This window comes from Ornithorhynchus anatinus, chromosome X3 (assembly GCF_004115215.2).
Source record: "Ornithorhynchus anatinus isolate Pmale09 chromosome X3, mOrnAna1.pri.v4, whole genome shotgun sequence".
Taxonomy (NCBI): domain Eukaryota; kingdom Metazoa; phylum Chordata; class Mammalia; order Monotremata; family Ornithorhynchidae; genus Ornithorhynchus; species Ornithorhynchus anatinus.
In genome coordinates, this window is record NC_041751.1 from 32,659,025 (window position 1) to 32,682,540 (window position 23,516).

The following is a 23,516-nucleotide window of genomic DNA, read 5'->3' on the forward strand; positions in this document are numbered from 1 at the left end:
CGTGACAGGAGAGAGTCAGGAAATGGGGGAAGAAAAGGAAATGCAGGTACAGCACCGACGATGCCGTGTCTCTCTATGGGCACCTCTGATGTGTCAGTTTGTAACAAGTAATTGTGGGGAGAGATCTGGGCTTGTCTTGTCCCAGATTGGTGGGCAGCAGGGAGGGGAGTCTGCAAATTTCCTGTTATGTCGCTATCCAAGTGTCAGAGTGGATTAGTGGGCAGCGATTCACTCGTTGACACACGCACACCTCCACCAACGCAAACACACAGATTACTCCCTGAGGGAGTGGAGAGATGAGGAAAACTGCTGATAAATGCCGCCTCAGCCTTGTCTCGACTGAGTCTCACTGTCCACGAGCCGCCCTTCCGTCCAGAATACGCAGTTGGTTTGGGTAAGACAAAAATGGCAGAGTGAAATTTTAGATAGGAGATCCAGGTAACAGAGTGAAGCATAATCTGGAGTGGGGAGAGGGTGGAAGAAGGAAGACCAATGAGGAGGGTGATAACTATATCGGTAATAATGTTGGTATTTGTTAAGCGCTTACTATGTGCACAGCACTATTCTAAGCACCGAGGTAGATACAAGGTAATCAGGTTGTCCCACGTGAGGCTCACAGTTAATCCCCATTTTACAGATGAGGTAACTGAGGCACCGAGAAGTTAAGTGACTTGCCCACAGTCACACAACGGTCAAGTGGCAGAGCCGGGATACGAACCCATGACCTCGGACTCCCAAGGCCGGGCTCTTTCCACTGAGCCACGCTGCTTCTCTATCAGTCTCCTCACTGGTCTCCCTGACTGCATATGTAACACACACACACGCACATCGTGTCTTTGGTATTTGAAAAAGAAGGTGTTACCCACTGGTGTGTAAGTGAGAGTGAAAAATCTAAGGGACAACCACAGTCCTGGCTGCACGATGTATGCATTTGCCCCATCAGTGGTATTCACTGAGGGATTACGGTGTGCAGAGGACTGTACTAAGCAGCTGGGAGAGTATAATACAGTACAGTTGAGCACTTGAGTCCAAACTGAACTAAGTGCACGCGAGAGAACAAGAGAAATATATCATCACGATAGAGTAATTAGGCAAGACTGCCCCTTATTGTGATGTCTTTGTGGTTTGCAGTATCCGAGCTGTTTCTCGTAAGCCTCTTACTTTGATGATCCTAACAGAGTTACTGCTGCAACACTCCCTTCCTAATCACAGAGCACCGTGCCGGAGCTACTGATTCCCAGCTGGGATTTAGCGTGGTCTGAGGCTTTGTTTTTCCACGCACTTAAATAGTCTCCTCTTCCCTCCTTGCTTTCTGTTTTCACTTTCAGCTCTCCGGGTAACAGTTGATTGGGTATTCTGCTGCTGGCCATTCTTCCCTGGGTCCCCCTTCCCCAGAACAACTGTGTTTCAGTGAGCATAACTTCACTGCTTAGGAGACCGACTTCATTCCAGGCCTTTGTTGCCCCCAAGATACTGCCTTGATATCTGACGTTGAGAATACGGTTCAGGACGTTGCCGACTGAAATGCTCCTGATGTATGTGGGTATTTGTTAAGCGCTTACTATGTGCCGAGCCCTGTTCTAAGCGCTGGGGTAGACCCAGGGGAATCAGGTTGTCCCACGTGGGGCTCACAGTCGTCATCCCCATTTTACAGATGAGGTAACTGAGGCACAGAGAAGTGAAGTGACTTGCCCAAAGTCACACAGCTGACAAGTGGCTGAGCCGGGATTCGAACCCCTGACCTCTGACTCCAAAGCCCGTGCTCTTTCCACTGAGCCACGCCGCTTCTCTGACTCTGACAGAAGCCGCCGCTTTTGTCCCCCAAAAGCCCACCCTGCTGGGAGGCCACCCTGAAGCCAACCAGAATGTCTCTCTCGCGCTCTCTCTGACCGTCTCTCTCTGACTCGCTGAAGGGAATTAGCTCGAATGGTAGAACGCTCACTTAGCAGGTTTGTTGCCCACATTCTCCACGTGTATTCATTTCCCCCCATATAGACTGTAAGATCATTATGGGCGGGAAAGATTTCTCTTAATTCTGCTGTATGGTACTCTCCGAAGTGCTTAGCGCTCAATAAATACCATGAATTGATTGAATGTTTGATTTCTGTCCCTCCATTACTCACCTTCTCTGCTCTTATCTCACTCTGACTCTCTGTTTCTGTGTCTCTTCCTCAACCTATGTCTCTCTCTGACTCTCTCTCAGTGTTTATATCTGTCTTTCTCTAGTTCTCTTGTTCCCGAGGTTGCGCTACCGGAGAACTCTTCTAATACTATGGAATGAAGAGAATGGATGTCATCGAGCTTGTCTATGGGACTCTCTTTCTGTTACAGATTGTGTTTGGGGTCTTGGGGAACGTGTTCCTCCTTCTGCTTTATATGCACATGCTCTTCACCAACCGCCAGGTGATTCTCCCAGACCTGATCCTCGCCCACCTGACCCTGGCCAATACCATGGCACTTCTAAGCAGGGGGGTCCCTGACCTCCTGTCAGCTTGGGGACTGAATAATTTCCTGGATGACGTTGGATGTAAAACCCTCTTATACATTTATCGAGCGTCCCGGGGCTTGGCCATCTGCACCACCTGCCTCCTGAGCGTCTTCCAGTCCGTCACCATCAGCCCCGGCACCTCCCGGTGGGCAAGGGTCAAAACCCAATTACCCAAGTGCATCCTCCCTTCCTGCCTCTTCTCCTGGATCCTCAATCTGCTGATTGACATGCCCACACCAATTTTCGTTACGGGACCCCAGAACGGCACCAACATAAACAGCATCATCATCCTGAAATACTGCTCCTCCGTCAGCATCAGAGCAGTCACAGCCCTGGTTAATGCGGTCCTGCTCTCCTTCCGTGACCTCTTCTTCTTGGGGCTCATGAGCGTGGCCAGCGGCCACATGGTTGTTGGTCCTGCACAGACACCACCGGCATGTCCGCCACCTCCACGGGCCCGGCCGCTCCCCCAGGGAGATGCCCGAGGTTCGAGCGGCCAAGAGAGTCGTTGCCCTGGTCACCCTCTATATCCTCCTCTATGGACGGGATACAATCACCCTGAGTTTTTTATTTAATATGAAGAAAATTTCCCCTCTCATTCTTAATAGCAACAACATTATGTCCTTCACTTTCTCAGCTGTCAGTCCATTTCTGATGATTCTCAGTGACAGGAGGGTGAGAACGTTCTGGAAAAGGGATTCTCCTATTGCCAACTGGGATCCCTCTTAGGGTCTTGGGAAGCGGAGTGCGTCTGATGGGGAACGGGGGATCCAGGGATCTGGGGAACAGGAGGGTTGGGATGGAGGGGTTAGAGGCATCCCATCCTGCTAGTGTCATTCTTCTGGATACTCAGAGGCCTGGTTCCTCCATTTCCACCGAGTCGATTTCCTTCTCCTTATGTGTTTTGTGATCCGGAAGCAGATCTACCAGGGGTCCTGGTACCCCGCTCCAAGTTTCCCCATGGTCTGTGACATTAACCAATCCCTGATAATTCTGAGAGTCACTGGTTTGGGGAAGGGGGAGAGTCCGGGACAGTGTGAGCCACCAATGGGGCTGGGGGTAAGTTCAGGTCTGTCAGCGTCTGCCAGCATCCCCATAATGCATGTTTTTGGTTATGAGGACTTAGCTGGGGTGTGTGAATATCTTTTTATTAATGGTATTTGTTAAGCGCTTATGTGCTAGGCACTGTACTAAGCACTGAGGTAGGTACAAGATAATCAGGTTGAACACTGTTCATGCCCCACATGTGGCTCACAGGTCTCAATCCCCACGTTACAGATGAGATAACTGAGTCCCAGAGAAGTTGAATGACCTACTCTACACGCTAGGCCACGCTGCATCTCTGTGCAAACCATCTCCATTAATGCAAACACAAATCCAAGCACATGTCTTGCTGGAGGAGGGGCATATCTTCTTCAAGAATGAAGTCTGACCAATGCTCATCAGAATATCAAAGAGCCGGCAATCGTGCGTGACTGTTTCCAAGGGCATGAAGGGCAAGTGTATGAGAAGTTCTCTCTCAACGACGCATTCGTGGATACAATCTCACCACCAGCATTGGTACTGTCTTCAATTCAAAGTTCAATCCTCCTACTTTTCCTTATCATCATTTATTGTTAGCAATATTTGTTATTATTATTATTAGAGAGAGGCAGCAGTAGTTGTAATAGTAATAGAAGTGAGAGTAAAGTTTATTGAATCGCTCATTCAGTGCATTGTATTATACTATCGCTTGGAAAGTATCGATAACCCAGTGACACATTACCAGCCCACAGTGAGCACTGAGCTCTCCTTTGGGATCGTGATTCTGGTAGAGATCAGTATCGGGGTCTCAGTGAACGTCTTCCTCCTCCTGTTTTATGCCCACGTGGTGTCCACCAGCCACAAGCCCAGCTCCCCAGACCTGATTCTCGCCCACCTGGCCTTGGCCATCGCCATCATCCTCCTCACCAGTGGAATCACCAAGACCATGTCGGCTTGGGGACTGAGGAATTTCCTGGATGACGTTGGATGTAAAATCTTCACGTACCTCTACTGGGTGGGTCGGGGTCTCGCCATCTGCACCACCTGCCTCCTGAGCGTCTTCCAGGCCGTCACCGTCAGCCCTGGCACTTCCCGGCGGGCAGGGGGTCAAGGCCAAATTATCCAAGTGGATCGTCTCCTCCCGTGTTCCTTTCTGGATCCTCCAACTTCTCATCGATGTTAGTACGTGACAGGCCCCCGGAACTTGAGGCCTTTTACTCAACATGAAAGAAAAGTCTCCTCTGTTGGTGAACATCCACGTGATGTCGTTTACCTTTCCAGCGACCCTTCCCGATGATCCACAGTGACAGGAGGGAGAGAACCTTCTGGAAAAAGAAATCTCCTGTGTCCTTACAACGGATCAGTTGTAAGGTCCCCGGGAAGCTTCCTGTCTTCCCGGTGCTTCCGCAGGAAGCTCAGAGTGAGCGGTAGAGTGGGAGATGAAGCGGCGTGGCTTAGTGAAAACAGCCTGGGCCTGGGAGTCAGAGGTCGAGGGTTCTAATCCCACCTCCGCCACTTGTCAGGGGTTTGACTTCGGGCTAGTCACTTAACTTCTCTGGGCCTCAGTTACCTCATCTATAAAATGGGGACCAAGACTGTGAGCCCCACGTGGGGCAACCTGAAAACCTCGTATCTACCCCAATGCTTAAAACAGTGCTTGGCACATCGTAAGTGCTGAACAAATACCATCTTTATTATTATTAGAGGTAGGCACCTGCCTGAGCCTCACCAAAATGACACTGAGTGAAAGTCTGGGGAAATGGAGGGATGTAACCATATCAAGGCAATAACTTTCCCATCACTGTAGAGAGTACCATTATCCTCCCTGTCTCTCAGACCTGAACCTTGATATTTATCCTCAATGTTCTCATTTGCCCCACATATTCAAACTGACACCAAAATCCTGGCAGGTCTACCTTCACAACATGCCTAAAATCCACCCTTTCCATTCCATCCAAGTTGAACCATGTTGCAAGTGCTTAAAACACTGCACTCGGAGTGCTAACTACTCAATAAAAAACAGTTTTTCTTGATTAATCTACGTAGGGTATTAGCTAAATATTTGGAATTAGCTGTTCTATGAGTATAGGATGGTAATTGCATTCTCCTAAGTGCCTGGTAAGAGTACCATAAATTTAGAAGAGACATTAATTCACTCAGTTGTATTTATTGAGTGCTTTCTCTGTGCAAGTTTCTTTCGGGACTGTGTTGCTGTTACAGATCAGCAATGGGGCTCCAGTAAATGCCTTCCTCCTCTTATTTTATACCCACATGGTCTCCTTCAGCCCAAATTCAGCTCCTCAGTCTTGATCTACACCCATTTGGCTTTGGCCAACACCATCATTATTTTCACTTATGGAATCCCAGAGACCATGGCTGCATGGGGATGGAAAAATTCCCTGGGCAAGATTGGATGTAAAATCATCTTATATATTCACCTGGTGTCCCGGGGTCTTGTCATCTGCATCACTTGCCTCCTGAGCATCTTCCAGGCTGTCACTGTCAGCCTCACAACTTTCCGGTGGGCAGGAGTCAAAATTAATTACCCAAGTGTATTGTTCCCTCCTTTGTCGTTTTCTGGGTCCTCAATATGCTGATCGACACTAATGCACTGATATATATGACAGACCCCCAGAACAGCACCACCGCTCATCTTCCCTATGATCTCAAATATTGTTCATTAATCATCCTTAGTGCCGAGGCTGCCGTGGTAAATGTGATTTTGCTTTCCGGTCGTGATCTGACATTTGTAGTGATCATGAGCGTGGCCAGTGGCTATATCGTGTTTGTCCTGCACAGACCCCACCGGCAGGTCCGGCACCTCCACGGGCCCGGCCGCTCCCTCAAGATGTTGCCCGAAGTCAGAGCGGCCAAGAGAGTGATCGCCCTGGTCACCCTCTGTGTCCTCCTTTACGGCCGCCAGTCCATCATGCTTAACTTTATAGTCAACACGAGAGAAAAGTCTCCTCTTCTGGTGAAAGTCCACCAGCTTTTGACATTCACCTTCTCCTTTGTCTGTCCGTTCCTGGTGATATACAGCGATAAGGGGGGTGAGAATGTTCGGGAAAAGGGAATATTCCGTGTACAACAGGGAGCCTTTGTAGAGCCACCTGCCCTCCCTCTGTGATTCCCTGGGGTGGAGGCGACCCCATTTCCTGATTTGGGCCGACTCATACAAGATAGGGGGAACCTGCCAGGAATCATCTCAAGGACTGGAAGAGACAGCAGCGATGGAGGGAGCTGTAGCTTTCACGTAAAAGAAGAAATCCACCCTCCCCACCTCCCTCTGATCACTACCCTGGAAGGGCTAGTTCTGGGGAAATCATGCAAAAGTGGGAATGGCTGCCACAACTCTGATGTTACCGGTCGAACTTCCCTGGTCTCACGCTTCTGCCTCCTTATGTCTATCCTGTTTGCCCCCATCAGGTCCTGTCTGTGAGATAGATCTTACCATCTTTAGTCATTGCAAAATCCCTACCCTCACTAATCCTGAAATTCCTCTATCCAACCTCATTCTCCTCACCCGCTCTCTTACCCACACATCTACTCCCTGCAAATCTGTCCTGTTCCCTCTCAGAGACTCGCGATTTCTTAATCCACCTTCCCTTGATGCGCAAATCTACGCCCTCCATTACTCTCTCCCCCTTCAAAGCCTTAGTGAAGGCACATCTCTTCCAAGAGGCCTTCCCTGATTAAGTCCTCTTTTCATGTTCTTCCACTCCCTTCTGTGTCGCCCTCACTTGCTGCCTTTATTCATACCCCCCCTCAGCCCCGTAGCACTTGTGTACATATCTATAATTTTATTTATATTAACATCCGTCTTCCCCTATAGACTTTAAGCTCGTTATGGGCAGGGAATGTGTCTGTTATATTGTTCTATTTTAGACTTTGACCAAGGAAAGGGGATTTAGGTTAGTCCATTAACAGAACTTGTGAAAGCCAGGTTTACTTAAGGATATAAGACAGAATGCTAGGAATGTAGATAAATATGTAAGGCGAAGACCAGGAGTAAGATGAAAAACTAAGTTTGCGAGGTGTTGATCAAGAACCCACTGCCTACCCCTACGAAAATTGCAGGAAATGGGGGCGGTGGGGTGGCTGGAGAGCAGTGGACACCAGGCCACCTGAGCAATCAGTCGCAGAAGGACTTAAATGGAAAAGAGGACCAATAACAGAATACTGGACCGGAGCAGCAGCATGTTGTAGTGGATAGAGCAGGGGCCTGGGAGTCAGAAGGTCAAGGGTTCTAATCCAGGCTCCACCACCACTCCACACTCCGCCACCAGGGAAGCAGCGTGGCTCAGTGGAAAGAGCCTGGGCTTCGGAGTCAGAGGTCATGGGTTGGACTCCCGGCTCTGCCACTCGTCAGCTGTGTGACTGTGGGCAGGTCGCTTAACTTCTCTGTGCCTCGGTTACCTCGTCCGTAAAATGGGGATTAACTGTGAGCCTCACGTGGGACAATCTTTCATTCAATAGTATTTATTGAGCGCTTACTATGTGCAGAGCACTGTACTAAGCGCTTGGGATGAACAAGTCGGCAACAGATAGAGACAGTCCCTGCCGTTTGACGGGCTTACGGTCTAATCCGGGGAGACGGACAGACGAGAACGATGGCAATAAACAGCGTCGAGGGGAAGAACATCTCGTAAAAACCGATGGCAACTAAATAGAATCGAGGCGATGTACAATTCATTAACAAAATAAATAGGGTAACGAAAATATATACAGTCGAGCGGACGAGTACAGTGCTGTGGGGATGGGAAGGGAGAGGTGGAGGAGCAGAGGGAAAAGGGGAAAATGAGGCTTTAGCTGTGGAGAGGTAAAGGGGGGATGGCAGAGGGAGTAGAGGGGGAAGAGGAGCTCAGTCTGGGAACGCCTCTCGGAGGAGGTGATTTTTAAGTAGGGTTTTGAAGAGGGGAAGAGAATCAGTTTGGCGGAGGTGAGGAGGGAGGGCGTTCCGGGACCGCGGGAGGACGTGACCCGGGGGTCGACGGCGGGATAGGCGAGACCGAGGGCCGGTGAGGAGGTGGGCGGCGGAGGAGCGGAGCGTGCGGGGTGGGCGGTAGAAAGAGAGAAGGGAGGAGAGGTAGGAAGGGGCAAGGTGACGGAGAGCCTCGAAGCCTAGAGTGAGGAGTTTTTGTTTGGAGCGGAGGTCGATGGGCAACCACTGGAGTCGTTTAAGAAGGGGAGTGACATGCCCAGATCGTTTCTGCAGGAAGATGAGCCGGGCGGCGGAGTGAAGAATAGACCGGAGCGGGGCGAGAGAGGAGGAAGGGAGGTCAGAGAGAAGGCCGACACAGTAGTCTAGGCGGGATATAACGAGAGCCCGTAATAGTAAGGTAGCCGTTTGGGTGGAGAGGAAAGGGCGGATCTTGGCGATATCGTAGAGGTGAAACTGGCAGGTCTCGGTAACGGATAGGATGTGTGGGGTGAACGAGAGGGACGAGTCAAGGACGACACCGAGATCGCGGGCCCGAGAGACGGGAAGGATGGTCGTGCCATCCACGGTGATAGAGAAGTCTGGGAGAGGACCGGGTTCGGGAGGGAAGATGAGGAGCTCAGTCTTGCTCATGTTGAGTTTTAGGCGGCGGGCCGACATCCAGGTGGAGACGTCCCGGAGGCAGGAGATGCGAGCCTGAAGGGAGGGGGAGAGGACAGGGGCGGAGATGTAGATCTGCGTGTCATCTGCGTAGAGATGGTAGTCAAAGCCGTGAGAGCGAATGAGTTCACCGAGGGAGTGAGTGTAAATGGAGAACAGAAGAGGGCCAAGAACTGACCCTTGAGGAACTCCGACAGTTAAAGGATGGGAGGGGGAGGAGGCTCCGGCGAAGGAGACCGAGAATGATCGGCCAGAGAGGTAAGAGGAGAACCGGGAGAGGACAGAGTCCATGAAGCAAGGTGAGATAAGGTATGGAGGAGGAGGGGATGGTCGACAGTGTCAAAGGCAGCAGAGAGGTCAAGGAGGATCAGAATGGAGTAGGAGCCATTACCTGATTATATTACCCTGTATCTCCCCCAGCGCTTAGAACAGTGCTCTGCACATAGTAAGCGCTTAACAAATACCACTTGTCTGCTGTGTGGCCTCAGGCAAGTCACTTCTGGGTCTCAGTTACCTCATCTTTAAAATGGAGATTGAGACTACGGAGCCTCATGCGGGACAGAGACTGTGTCCAATCCGATTTGCTCACCCCGGCCCTTAGTACGGGGTCTGGCACAAAGTAAGCACTTAACAAATACCATAATTATTATTATTACATATATAAGTGAGTAGATTGTAATGGTCAGTATGATTCTTTTCACTTGATACTGTCCCGATAGAGATCACCCATCGGATCGCGATCGAAGAGGTATCCCTCCTCGATATCTTGGCAGTTAAACTGCGATCTCTGATTCTGAGCACCTCCTCACTGTAGCCTTGCGGCGTCCCATCCCCACCACCAGAAAATTAGTCTCTTGCTTTTCACTTCCAAGCACCTTCATGGCGTGGTGGTGCAGCATCGGCCCTCTGGGGATAATATCTCCCGAGGTTAACACATACCACCAGCTCATAGCCCTGAGCCACTGCCGTAGTACATATCCTTGTCTCCTGTCCACAAGAACCAGGGAGCGGTTGGCAGAAATCCAGACATCAGGCTGACCTCATCCCTCTCAACTTCATCCTCACCTGTTCTAATTCTGCCCTCTCCCCAACCTGACAACAATATTTCTCCATCCTTACTGACTCCTGTTCCCATTACCCTCACCTATTATTTCAGAAATAGAACTCCCTCCTCAAACTCCCTATCCTTTCTCCCCCCTCATGACCTAGCCGCCTATTTAACTGATAGAATTGCAAGAATCAGGCACGATCTCTCCAAACTCTTCCCTGCTCCTCTCCATTCCCTCCATTCTCCTGCCCCACCTTTGACTCTTCTGTCTCTCCTATCGGTGTGTCCAGAAGATCTTCTCTCAAAATCTACCTCCTTCACCTGTATCTCTGATCCCATTCCTCAGCGCCTTGTCAAATCACTCGCCAATCTTTTCTTCTCCCACCCGCAGAACCATCTTTAGTCTTTCATTTTCCAGTGTCTTCTACCTCACTACTTTCTAACATGATCATATATCCCCTCTCTTAAAAAAATCAGCCCTTAACCCATGGCTCCACCCAGTTATCACCCCATTTCCTTCCTCTCAAAACTGCTTGAGTGAGTCTCTTATACCCACCGCCTCCACTTTCTATCCTCCAGATCTCTTCTTGACACCCTCCAATCTGGCTTCCTCTCCCTTTGTGGGAAAAGGAGATTAATAGTGATCCAGTCCAACTGGCTCAAATACTTCTAAATCTTCCTTGGACGCTCAACAAAGATGAAATGACACTCACCTTTCCCACAGCCCCGTGGCATTTATATACATATTCTCCCACTTTGCCATTTTCCCCCATCTCACCCTCTAAACTGTAAGCCCCTTGTGGGTAGGGATTGTGTTTACCAACTCTGTTGTATCATACCCTCCTAAGTGCTTAATACAGAGGTCATGACACGGTATCTGCTCGATAAATACCATCGGTTGATTAATTGATTTATTGTTTGGTCACTCCTCTCTCCTGGAAACATTAACACCCTTTGGTTTCCCTAGCACAGTTCTCTCCTGGCTCTCCTCCTATCTCTCTCCCCATTCCTCAGAATCAGGCACCGATTCACCTTCTAACTCTCACCCCCAAACCACGGGTGCTCCGCAGAGCCAGTGTTCTGGGTTTCCCACCCTTCCACTCTACACATGATCGTATAATTCATCCATGCACATGGTTTTTTTATGGTATTTTGTTAAGTGCCTACTATGTGCCAGGTGCTGTACTAAGCACTGTGGTAAATACAAGCTAATCAGATTGGACACAGTCCCTGTCCCATGTGGGGCTCACTGTCTTAATCCCTGCTTTACAGATGAGGGAACTGAGGCCCAGAGAAGTGAAGTGACTTGTACAAGGTCACACAGCAGACAAGTGGAGGAGCTGGGATTAGAACCCATGACCTTCTGACTCCCAGACCCATGATCTCTCCACTAGGCCATGCTGCTTCTCATTTGCCCTTGCCGCCTCTTGGCAGAAGACTCCTACACGCATATCATAAGCTCCAACCTCACTCCCGCTACGGGGTTTACGGCATGTGTCATAACGTGGTGTTGAGGGACACTGACTCCAGGACTGGAGCATCTGTGTCCTTGTATGATCCTGGGTCTAAGAGTGTCAGACACACGTAAGAGACCCAGGCTTAACTCCTGGCAGAGCTGGGCTGCGGGTGAGAGCCGGGCCGTCTCCAGGGCTGCAGGATTCACCACTGATGCTGCCCTGTCTCTCCGTGGGCATCTCTGATGGTCAATTAGCAGCGGATAATTGCGAGACGAGATCTGGGGTCCTCTTGTCCCTGAACGGTGTAAAGCAAGGGGGTCTGGGTATTTCTAGAGATGTCCCAATTGGAGTGTCACAGCGTATAACTGCTCAAGGAGTCACTCATTCACACGCACACAAACAGCAGAGTCACTCCCTGAGGTATGGGAGAGATGAGGAAAATGGATGATAAATTCTGCCTCAGCCGTGACCTGCTACAGCTTCCCTCCCAGACAGCAGTAGCGGACAGAGATGGGTGAGTAGGAGAAAGCTATCAATCTGTCAGTGTGGTTTTGAGGTCGGTTTTGGATGGGGAAGATTCACTAGGAGAAAGGTTTTTGTGTTCTGCGGTCAGTAAATGATGGGGATTTTTTTTTTATGATGGGACAATGAGAGTGAAACGGGGATGAGTCTCTCACTGCTTCTCTCTTTCTCTCCTCTCTCATTCTCTCTTTTTCTCTCTAAATACCCTTCTCCTTACCCGCCCCCCCCGTTTTCTTTCCCGTAAATCTTCCCACAGGCTCTGCCATCACTATAGACAACACCGCCTTCCTCCCAATCTCAAAACCCAGTGACCTTAGCATTATTTTTGACTCATCTCTGTCATTCAGTACACTTGTGTAGGATGCCATCAAATCCTGTCACTTCTGCTTTCAGAGCATCTCTAAAATCTGCCCGTTCAAACTGCTGATGCAAGCACTTATCATATCCTTCTTTGAGTACCACCTAAGCTTCCTTGCTGACTTCCCTGCCTCTGTCTCTCCCCTCTCTAGTCCATACTTAACTCTGCTGCCCAGATCATTTTTCTAAAAAAAAGAAAATTCAGCCTATGTCTTTCCATTCTTCATAAACCTTTTGCCAACTCACTTTCACATCAAACAGAAACTCATTACCATCGGCTTTACGCCTCTCATTCAGTTCACCCCTTCCTACCTTATCCTGGTGATCTCCAAGTATTATCGTAATCATTATTGTTGTCATTATGATACTTGATAAGCGCTTTACTGAGTGTTAAGCGCTGCTGTAAGCACTGGGATAGGTACATATTAATCAGACTGGACATAATCCGTGTCCCACGTGGGGCTCACAGTGTAAGTAGTTACAGCCCAACCCATACACTTCACTCTTTTAACGTTAACCTATTCTATAAACTTCAGTCTCATCTTTCACTGCTCCAACCCCTTGTTCGTGCCCTCCCTCTGCTGGAATGCCCTCCCGCTTTTCATCTGACAGACCGCAACTCTCCCTCTTCTCGAAAGCGTCTGGAAATCTCATCTCCCTTGAGAGGTCTTTTATTCATTCATTTATCCATTTGTATTTATTGAGTGCTTACTATGTGCAGAGCACTGTACTAAGTGCTTGGAATGTACAATTCTGCAACAGATCGAGATAATCTCTGCCCAGTAACTGGCTACCATCTAAAAGGGCGAGACAGACAGCAGAGCAAAACAGAACAGAACAAAACAAGTAGGCCGGCATAAATATCTTCAAAATAAGTAGAATCATAGATATATACACAGCATTAACAAAATAGAGTAATAAATAATATATGCAAGTATGCACGGTGCTGTAGGGAGGGTAAGGGGGAAGAGCAGAGGGTGGGAGAAGGGGGAATGGGGAGGGGAGGAGAGCAGAGGGAAAGGGAGGCTTAGTCTGGGAAAACCTTCTGGAGGAGGTGAGCTCTCAGTAGGGCTTTGAAGAGGAGAAGAGAGTTAGTTTTGTGGATGTGAGGAGGGAGGCCATTCCAGGTCAGTGGTAGGATGTGGGCCGGAGGTAGATGGCGGCACAGGCGAGAACAGGGGACCGTGAGGAAGTGAGCAGCAGAGGAGTGGAGACTACGGGGTGGGCAGTAGAAGGAGAGAAGGGAGGTGAGGTAGGAGGGGGCAAGGGGATGGAGAGCTTTGCAGCCAAGAGTGAGGAGTTTTTGTTTTGTGCGAAGGTTGATAAGCAACCACTGGAGGTTTTTGAGGAGGGGAGTGACATGCCCAGAGCGTTTCTGTAAGAAGATGATCCGGGCAGCGGAATGAAGAATAGACTGGAGTGGGGAGAGACAGGAGGAAGGGAGATTAGAGAGAAGGCTGACACAATAATCCAGTAGGGATATTACGAGAGCTTGTACCAGCACGATAGCCATTTGGATGGAGAGGAAGATGCGGATCTTGGCGATGTGAAGGTGAGACCGGCAGGTTTTGGTGACGGATTGGATGTGTGGGGTGAATGAGAGAGTAGAGTCAAGGATGACACCCCGGTTGCGGGCCCGTGGGACGGGAAGGATGGTCGTGCCGTACACAGTGACAGGGAAGTCAGGGAGAGGACAGGGTTTGGGAGAGGAGATGAGGAGCTCAATCTTGGACATGCTGCGTTTTAGGTGGCGGGCAGACATCCAGGTGGAGACGTCCTGAAGGCAGAAGGAGATACAAGCCTGGAGGGAGGGGGGAAGAACAGGAGAGATGTAGATTTGGGAGTCATCTGCATAGAGATGATAGCTGAAGCCGTGGGGGCTCCTGAGTTCACCAAGGGAGTGAGTCTAGATGGAGAACAGAAGAGGGCCAAGAACTGACGCTTGAGGAACCCCGACGGTTAGGAGACGAGAGGGGGAGGAGGAGCCCGAGTAAGACCTCATTTCCCATTTTCCCTCTGCCTTCCGTGTCCTCTCTGCACTTACCCCTGGGCCCCCTAAGCACTTTATACTGACCCTACCCTAATCTGTACTGTATGTACATTTACTTATACCCTGCCATTGCCATAACCGTAATTTATGTCAATATCTTTTCCCCCCACTAGACTGAAAGCTCCTTGTGGACAAGGGATGCATAATAATAATAATAATGGCATTTGTTAAGCACTTACTATGTGCAAAGCACTGCTCTGCTGGGGGCGGATCAGGTTGTCCCAGCCGGGGCTCCCAGTCTTAATCTCCATTTTACAGATGAGGTAACTGAGGCACAGAGAAGTGAAGTGACTTGCCCAAAGTCACACAGCTGACAAGCGGCAGAGCTGGGATTAGAACCCATGACCTCTGACTCCCAAGCCCGGGCTCCTTCCACTGAGCCACCCCGCTTCCCTACCAACACACCTCCCAACTCCAAGTGCTTAAGAGTGTTCTATGGAGAATAAGTCCTCAAGAAATACTTTTGATTGATAGATTAATTTCCCTTTTTCATTCTTCATCCCTCTCCCTTTATATCCTCTCTCCTCTATCTCTCATTGTACTTCTGACTCACTCTCCTTTCATCTGTTCCTTTTTTTCTCTCACTCTTCTCCCTCTTTCTCTCTGCCTCACGTTTTCTCCCCTCCATTTTCCCCTCTCTCTCTCTCGTCTCCATCTTCTTTCTTTCTCTGCCTCTCACTCTTTTCTCTCTCTACTCTCCTTCTCTCTTCCCTCTTTCTTTCTCAGTCTCTTCCTCCTGCTCTTGCTACTTTTCTCATTCCCCCTCTCATTCCCCATCCTCTCTCCCTGTTTCTCTTCCTTTTCCATTCCAATTCCCCACCCCCTTCATTTTTATTATTCCACCTCTACCTCTCTCCATCCCTCTCTCTCACACACTTTGTCTCTTTTTCCTTCTCCCTCTCCCTCCCATTCTCTCAATGGTCCGTAATGCTGTTAGAGATCGGCACTGGGGTGTCAGGGAATGTCTTCCTCCTCCTGTTTTATGCCCACATGGCCTTCTCCAGGCACAAGCTCAGCTCCTCAGACTTGATACTCACCCACCTGGCCTTGGTCAACATCATCATGCTTCTCACCTATGGGATCCCAGAGATCATTTCTGCTTGGGGATGGAAAAATTTCCTGGACACCGCTGGTTGTAAAATCATCTTATATATTTACCGAGTGGGCCGGGATCTTGTCATCTGCACCACCTGCCTTCTGCCTTCTGAGTATCTTCCAGGCCATCACCATCAGCCCTGGCACCTCCCGGTGGGCAGGGGTCAAAGCCAAATTACCCAAGTACATCCTCCCTTCCTTTGTCTTTTTCTGGGTCCTCAATCTGCTGATCGATGTGAATTCACTGGTGTATGTGACAGGCCCCCAGAACAGCACCACCGTGCTCATCACATTTGATCTTAAATATTGTTCGATAACCATTCTCAGTGCAGAGGCCGCCCTGTTAAATGCCATTATGCTCTCTGGACGTGATCTGTCCTTCTTGGGGCTCATGAGCCTGGCCAGCGGCTACATGGTGTTTGTCCTGTACGGACACCACCGGCGGGTCCGACATCTCCACGGGCCCGGTGGCTCCCCCAGAACGATGCCCGAGGTCCAAGCAGCCAAGAGAGTCATAACCCTGGTCACTCTTTATGTCCTCCTCTACGGGCGACAGTCCATCATGTTCAGTGTTTTACTCAACAGGAAAGAAAAGTCTCCTCTGCTGGTGAAAATCCATATGGTGATGTCTTTTGGCTTTCCTGTCATCAGCCCATTCCTAGTGATTCTTAGTGACAGGAGGACGAGAACGTTCTGGAAAAGACAGTCAACGATTTCCACCGTGGATTCCTCATAAAAGTCCCAAGGAAGCTGCCTGTCTTCCCACTGCATCCTTAAGACCCGCAGAGTGAGAGAGGTATTCATTCATTCAAGAGTATTTATTGAGCGCTTACTGTGTGCAGAGCACTGTACTAAGCGCTTGGAACGTACAATTCAGCAACAGATAGAGAGACCATCCCTGCCCAGCGACGGGCTCACAGTCTAAACGGGTAGCCTTCAGGTAGGGACCTGAAGGCTGATTCTGCCTGACTCCTGAGTCTCACCTAAAGGAGCATGGGGTCGTAAATAGAGTCGGGGCCGGGAGTCAGAAGGTCATGGGTTCTAATCCTGGCTCTGCCACGTGTCCGCTGTGTGACCTTGGACAGGTCACTTTACTTGTCTGTGCCTCAGTTACCTCATCTGTAAAATGGGGATTGGAACTCTGAGGCCTACGTGGGACAGGGACTGTGTTCACCCCGATTAATTCGTACTCACCCCAGTGCTCAGTATGGTGCCTGGCACGTATTCATTCAATCGTATTTATTGAGCTCTTACTGTGTGCAAAACGCCATACTAAGCACCTGGAAAGTACATTTTGGCAACAGAGGCAATCCCTACCCAACAACGGGCTCACAGTCTACAAGAGGGGAGACAAACAACAGAACAAAGCAAATAGACATCAATAGCGTCACTATAAATAAATAGAATTATAGATATATACACCTCTTTAATAAAATAGAATAATAAATATGGGCATATATACACAAGTGCTGTGGGGCGGGGAGGGAGGTTTTTATTACCTCACTGACCCTGGGTGAGGGGATGGATGAGGTGAACAGTGTCACTCCATCATACAGTGAGACAGTTATAACTCAGGGCAACCACTCAACAATCTGAGCAGTTCATCCGCCTTATGAGCTGGGGAAGCAGCGTGGCTCAGTGGAAAGAGCCCGGGCTTCGGAGTCAGAGGTCATGGGTTCGACTCCCGGCTCCGCCACTCGTCAGCTATGTGACTGTGGGCAAGTCACTTCACTTCTCTGGGCCTCAGTTCCCTCGTCTGTAAAATGGGGATTAACTGTGAGCCTCACGCGGGACGACCTGATGACCCTGTATCTCCCCCAGCGCTTAGAACAGTGCTCTGCACATAGTAAGCGCTTAACAAATACCAACATTATTATCATTATTATTATGAGCTGCAGTGCCAACTCTCATTCCAAGATCCAGTTCCTTCAATCCGTCCATTCACTGATGATCAAATCTCTTGTCGTCTCTTTCCCCCAGTTAGCCTGGCCACATACTTTACTGATAAAATTGAATGCCTCAGATGCGATCTCCCTAAAATCTCCTCCGCTCCTCCCCAGTTCCTAAACCTCCTCCTCTCCCCTTTACTCTCCCAATATTCCCAACAGTATGTCAAGAAGAAATCTCTCACCTCCACTCAAAACCTACCCTCTCCATTTGCTCTTCTGATCCTCTCTCATCATTCCTAATAAAATACTTGCCTTCTCCCAGTCTACACACTTCTCTTTTAACGCCAATTTGCTCACGGTTCTTTGATCCCATCTTACACGTTGCCGACGCCTTTCCCATGTCATCCCTCTGTCCTGAAACTCCCCCTCTCTGAATACCAGGCTACCACTTTCCCCATCTTCAAAGTTTTATTAAGGGAAAAGCAGCATAGACTAGTGGAAAGTGCACGCGCCTGGGAATCAGAAGCCTGGATTCTAATCCCGGCTCCACCACGTGTATGCTGTGTGACCTTGGGGAAGTCACTTAACGTCTCTGTGCCTCAGTTACCTCATATCTGTAAAAGGGGACAATGGTTATTAAATCCTCCTTCCTCCAACTTAATCTGTGAGCTCCACAAATGACAAGGACCCCGTCCAACCTAATTATCCGGTATCTAGCCCAGCACTGAGAAAAGTGCTAGACCTGTGATGTGTTTAACAAATACCATAGAAAATATCTCCAAGAGACTTTCCCTGATTAAGCCCTCCTTCTCCAACTCCTTCTCCATTCTCTGTCATCTATGCACTTTGATTAGTCCCCTTTGGGCACTTGATATTCACTCCACGCTCAGCCCCACAGCGCTGATGTACATTCCCATAATTCATGAATTTATATTAGTATTTGTATCCCCCACTAAACTGTTCGCTCACTGTGGGAAGGGTACATCTCTACCAACTTCAACCAAACGTTTAGTGCAACGCTCTTCATATAGTAAGCACTCAATCAATACCATTGATTGATTATTTGAGCAGCTACTATGTGCCGAGAGCTGTAGGAAATGCTTGGAAGAATACAATAGTTAGAAGATAGGACCCCTAGATGCACTATACTGTAAGGGTGTAGAAGGCAGGTACTCTTTTGTACTCTCCCAAGCACTTAGTACACTTTCTGGACACAATTAAATTCCAGGTAGGCTGTTCTAGACCAAAAGTCCCACCAAGGAGATGAACACTTAATTCATTGGTCTGCATATAGTAAGCGTTCAGTAAGTGCATTTGATTGACTGATTCCAGCCCCCAACAGCCAGAGGGGCCCCAGGCCCAGGTCGGGAAGAATCTAGTGAGGCTTCTTTGAGGTAGCATGGCTTAATGGAAAGAGCACAGGTTTGGGAGTCAGAGGTCTTGGGTTCTAATCCTGGCTCTGCCACTTACCAGCTGTGTGACTTTGGGCAAGTCACTTCACTTCTCTGTGCTTCAGTTACCTCATCTGTGTCCATGTGTGACCCTGAGGGTGAGCACGTCAGATATACACTAAAGAGCCAGGCTTGGCCCCTGGCAGTGCTGGGCTGCGGGCGGGAGCTGGGGTGTCCGGGCCTGCGGGGAATGGCACTGAGGCTGCCCTGTCTCTCCGTGGGCTTCTCAGATAATTGCTGGGAGAGATCTGGGAGAGATCTGGGCTCATCTCGTCCCAGGTTGGCCGTCAGGAGGGAGGGGAGTCTCAGCAATTCCAGAGAGGTCCAGGTTCAAGTGTCAGAGTGGATTAGTGCTCAGCTAATCTCTCATTTACTTTCTCTTTCTCTCTCATCACTCCCCGAGGGAGGGGAGAGATGAGGAAAGCCGCTGATAAATGCTGCCTCAGCCTTATCCCTTTAGAGTCTGACTGACTGCAAGGTGCCCTCCCAGTCAGCCCGACCGATGGAGACGGGTGAGTAGGATAAGGTCCCCCTCTTCTGTCGGTGCGTTTTCTGGGCTTTCCCGTAAAACCTCTACAGCTTCATATTGGAGCTCTGGGGTGGGAGCCGGGGCTGGTCACCCCTGAAAAGCCTTCTCCCAGGGCCACCACCTTCCCAATCCCGGAACCTCTGGAGCAGAGGCCCTTCGGCATCAGACCGGATCCGCTCCTGTCTGAGGTCTCAGAAAGGATCGGTTTTAATCTCCATATGTAGAAGGCAAAGTGTTGCCATCCGGCTGACCGTGACGGGCTGGACCGGGCAGAGAGAAGCAGCTGAGCAGCACTCGTCTACCTATTCCCCATGGTTCCCCCCTCCCTTCTTCTGCATCCGTTGCTCCCAGAATAGCAGGGCTGCGGTGACCGTGGCTCGGGAGAACCTTTTTCTTGATCCTTCTCAGCCACCCTCCTGACACCTCAAGAATGGTCCAATGATACCAAAGATTCTCTCTCTCTCTCTCACACACACACACACATACACTAATTACTTCTTGAGGGAGGGCACAGATGAGGAGAATGGCCCATAAAATGCTACCTCAGTCTTGACCCACCCAAGTCCGACTTCCCCCGATTTGCCCCTCCAGCCAGCACGATTGATGGAGATGGGTGACGTCCCTCTGTCGGCGTGGTTTCCGGATTTTCCCTAAATCTGCAGGTTCAGATTGGAGCTTAGTACGGCTCTCCGACGGCTCCCAGGTGGCTCCTGGGAGGGAGGACTGGGGCAGAGCGAGGACGCTGCACAGCACCCATCTCCCTGTGCCCCACGATTCCCCCTCCCTCCTTCTGCAGCTGTAATAATAATAATAATGGCGTTTACTAAGCGCTTACTAAGTGCCAAGCATTGTTCTAAGCCCTGGGGTAGATACAAGGTAATCAGATTGTCCCACGTGGGGCTCACAGTCTTCATCCCCATTTTACAGATGAAGCACAGAGAAGTTCAGTTGCTTGCTCAAGGTCACAGAGCAGACAAGTGGCGGGATTAGAACCCATGTCCTCTGATTCCCAAGCCCGGGCTCTTGCCACTAATCCACGCTGCTTCCCATGCTGTGTCTGCTGCGGTAGCGGGGCTGCAGGGACTATGGCCTGGGAGAGGCTCCTTTCTGTCCCCTCTTCACTGCCCTCCAAGACACCCCTGACCCAGAAATGCTCCCCACTTCCACAGTAGTAAGAGGAGTAGAGTGGGCAGGGACAGCTATACCGCAGAGATCTCTACTTCAGCCCTGGGTAGTAAAGTTGGAGGTGGAAATATCCCAGACCAGTGTTGCAACAATAGTATTGATTGAGCACTTACCGTGTGAAGAACGCTGAAATAAGCACTCTTATAATGGTATTTGTTAGGTGCCCAGTATCTGCCAGGCACAGTTCTAAGCACTGGGATAGATACAGAGTAATCAGGTCAAACAGAATCTATCCCGACGTGGGACTCGCAGTCTTAACCCCCGATATACAGATGAGGGAACTGAGGCCCAGAGAAGTGAAGCGACTTGCCCAAGGTCACACAGCAGACAAGTGACAGAGCCGGGATTAGAACCCACATCCTCTGACCCCTGGCTTTGTTCTCTCCCCTAGAGCACACTGCTTCTCTGAACTCTTTATATGGTTCTCTCACTCTCCTTCATCTTTCCTCTCTTTTCCTCTCTCCTCATCTCTTTTTTTCTCCTCTCTCTCGCTCTTTCTCCCTCCCTCTCGCTATCATCTTTTTCTTTATCTTTTCCAACCTCTTCCTCTTCCTCCTGCCACTTCCAGGTTGATCTACAGGAAGTTTCCTTTAGTTTTGAAATGAGCATTCAAGAGAATGGAAGCCAGGGACATCCCCTTTGGAACTGTGATGCTTTTTCAGATCGGCATCGGTGTCTCGGTGAACATCTTCCTCCTCCTGTTTTATGCCCGTGAGGTCTCTGGCAGCCACAAGCCCAGCTCCTCTGACCTGATCCTCGCCCACCTCGCCTTGGCCAACACCGTCATCCTCCTCACCTATGGAATCCCCGAGACCATGTCGATTTGGGGATGGAGAAATTTCCTGGATGTTTTCGGATGTAAAATCTGTATGTATGTATACCGAGTGGGCCGGGGTCTTGCCATCTGCACCACCTGCCTTCTGAGCGTCTTTCAAGCCGTCACCATCAGTCCCAGCACCACCCCCTGGGCAGGAATTAAAGCCAAGTTACCCAAGTGCATCATCCCCTTCTGTGTTCTTTCCTGGGTCCTCAATCTGCTGATAGATTTAAGTACACCCATCCACATGACAAGCCCACAGAACAGCAGCCTTGTTCGAGTCGTACTGGATCTCAAATATTGTTCAAAAGTCATTGCCAGTGCAGAAAAGGGTCTGATCATTGCAGTTGCTCTCTCCCTGCGGGATCTGTTCTTCGTAGTTCTCATGAGCGCGGCCAGCGGGTACATGGTGTTTGTCCTGCAAAGACACCACCGGCGGGTCCGGCACCTCCACGGGCCCGGACGCTCCCCCAAGACAATGCCTGAGGTCAGGGCGGCCAAGAAAGTCATCGCCCTGGTCACCCTCTACGTCCTCCTCTATGGAAGACAGTCAGTCACGCTGAGCGTGATCCTGAACATGAAGGAAAAGTCTCCTCTCCTCATGAACACCCACATGGTCCTGGCATTTACCTTCTCAGCCATCAGTCCATTCCTGATGGCCCACGGTGACCGGAGAATAGGAACATTCTGGAAAAAAGGATCTCCCGTCTCCAACCCGGGTGCTCCATAGGGTCCTTGGAAATCCTCTTTTCTGCCCTCCCGCCCGCCTGTCGGCCCGGCTGCTTGTCCCCCAGCTCTCATCGAGCTGCCACATTTTCAAGAGAGGAGAAAGTGATAATTACTAATGATAGTATTGATTAAATGCCTACTAGTGTGCCAAGCCCAGTGCTAATCGGTGAGATGGATACAAGACTATCAGATCGGATCAGATGTAGGCCCTTTTCCACACAGGGCTTGCAGTCTAAGAGGGAGGGTGGCGACTTATTTTATCCCCGTTTTACAGAGGAGGAAATGGAGGCCAAGGAAGGTTAAGTGGCTTGCCCAAAGTCACAAAGCTGGCCAATAGCAGAGGTGGGACTATTGACCACGTCAACTGACTCTCAATCTCATTCTCTTTCCTCTGGACCGGACTGCCCGGTTTTAAGGCAAAAAGTGATAAGCTAAGTAGAGTTTTCCTCTGGAAACGCTATCTTGTGCTTCGTTGTGTTCCCCCACTCCAATAAATGGACGCGATCTTATGAAATTTTTTTTTAAATGATAAACTCGCTATGGAGCTGTGATCATATTACAGTGCAACTCTGTAACAGTAATAATTTTGAGTTTGATACTGGTCTCTGGAAATAGTTTCAAAGGGTGAACTTGCACCTAGAATTCAGCCAAAGCACTGGAGATTTGTCACTAAGTTTAAACTGATCATGATAAAAATTGCGATATTTCTTAAGTGCTCTATGCTCCAAATGTTCTAATCAATCAACCAATTATTTATTGAGCACTTACTGTGTGCAGGCTACTAGATTAAGTGCTTGGGAGAGTACAATATAACAGTGTAATAGACACATTCCCTGTCCACAGTAAGCTAACAAGCTAGAGGGGGAGACGGATATTAATAGAAATAAATAAATTACAGATTTGTACATTAAGTGCTTTGGGGCTGGGAGGGAGGATGAACAAGCTCTATTAAGCACCGGGGAAGATACAAGATAATCAGGTCAGACACTTCACATGAAGATCACATTCTAAGACAGAGAGTAATGCAGGGAAAAAGAAGTAAGTCATCTACATTTTACAGATGAGGAAACCGAAGCAGAGAAAACTTAAGTGATTTTCCTGAAGACATACAGCAGGTAGTGACAGAATTGAAATTAGAACCCAGGCTCTCTATTGATTTACTGATTAAATGGGTGTGTGGGAGCTTAAGTAAAACATCAAGATTAGTTTATGAGAGCGACAAACCCAAGTTGAAAACTTAATTGAAGAAGATGAAATAGCACACCAGAGGCAGAGGC

General features: G+C 49.4%; 3 protein-coding genes and 2 pseudogenes across 3 annotated transcripts; all 5 read left to right on the forward strand.

The window, feature by feature from the left end:
• Nucleotides 1–2,286: 2,286 nt before the first annotated feature.
• ORNANAV1R3023 (vomeronasal 1 receptor ornAnaV1R3023) lies at nucleotides 2,287–3,217 on the forward strand. Its single transcript, NM_001253415.1, is given in 2 exon segments — nucleotides 2,287–2,897; nucleotides 2,899–3,217. Coding segments are annotated over 2 exon segments (930 nt in total).
• On the forward strand, nucleotides 4,269–4,950 carry ORNANAV1R-PS3033 (vomeronasal 1 receptor ornAnaV1R-ps3033 pseudogene; annotated as a pseudogene).
• ORNANAV1R-PS3034 (vomeronasal 1 receptor ornAnaV1R-ps3034 pseudogene) lies at nucleotides 5,687–6,638 on the forward strand (annotated as a pseudogene).
• ORNANAV1R3024 (vomeronasal 1 receptor ornAnaV1R3024) lies at nucleotides 15,455–16,375 on the forward strand (the record flags this gene model as incomplete). The annotated part of the gene is given in 2 exon segments (NM_001253416.1): nucleotides 15,455–15,740; nucleotides 15,742–16,375. Coding segments are annotated over 2 exon segments (920 nt in total), but the record flags the coding sequence as incomplete, so codon positions are not given.
• Nucleotides 16,376–21,310: 4,935 nt separating this feature from the next.
• ORNANAV1R3025 (vomeronasal 1 receptor ornAnaV1R3025) lies at nucleotides 21,311–22,240 on the forward strand. The gene has a single exon (NM_001253417.2). It carries the CDS (start codon nucleotides 21,311–21,313, stop codon nucleotides 22,238–22,240), a length of 930 nt encoding a protein of 309 aa, NP_001240346.2.
• The last annotated feature ends 1,276 nt before the right edge of the window (nucleotides 22,241–23,516 follow it).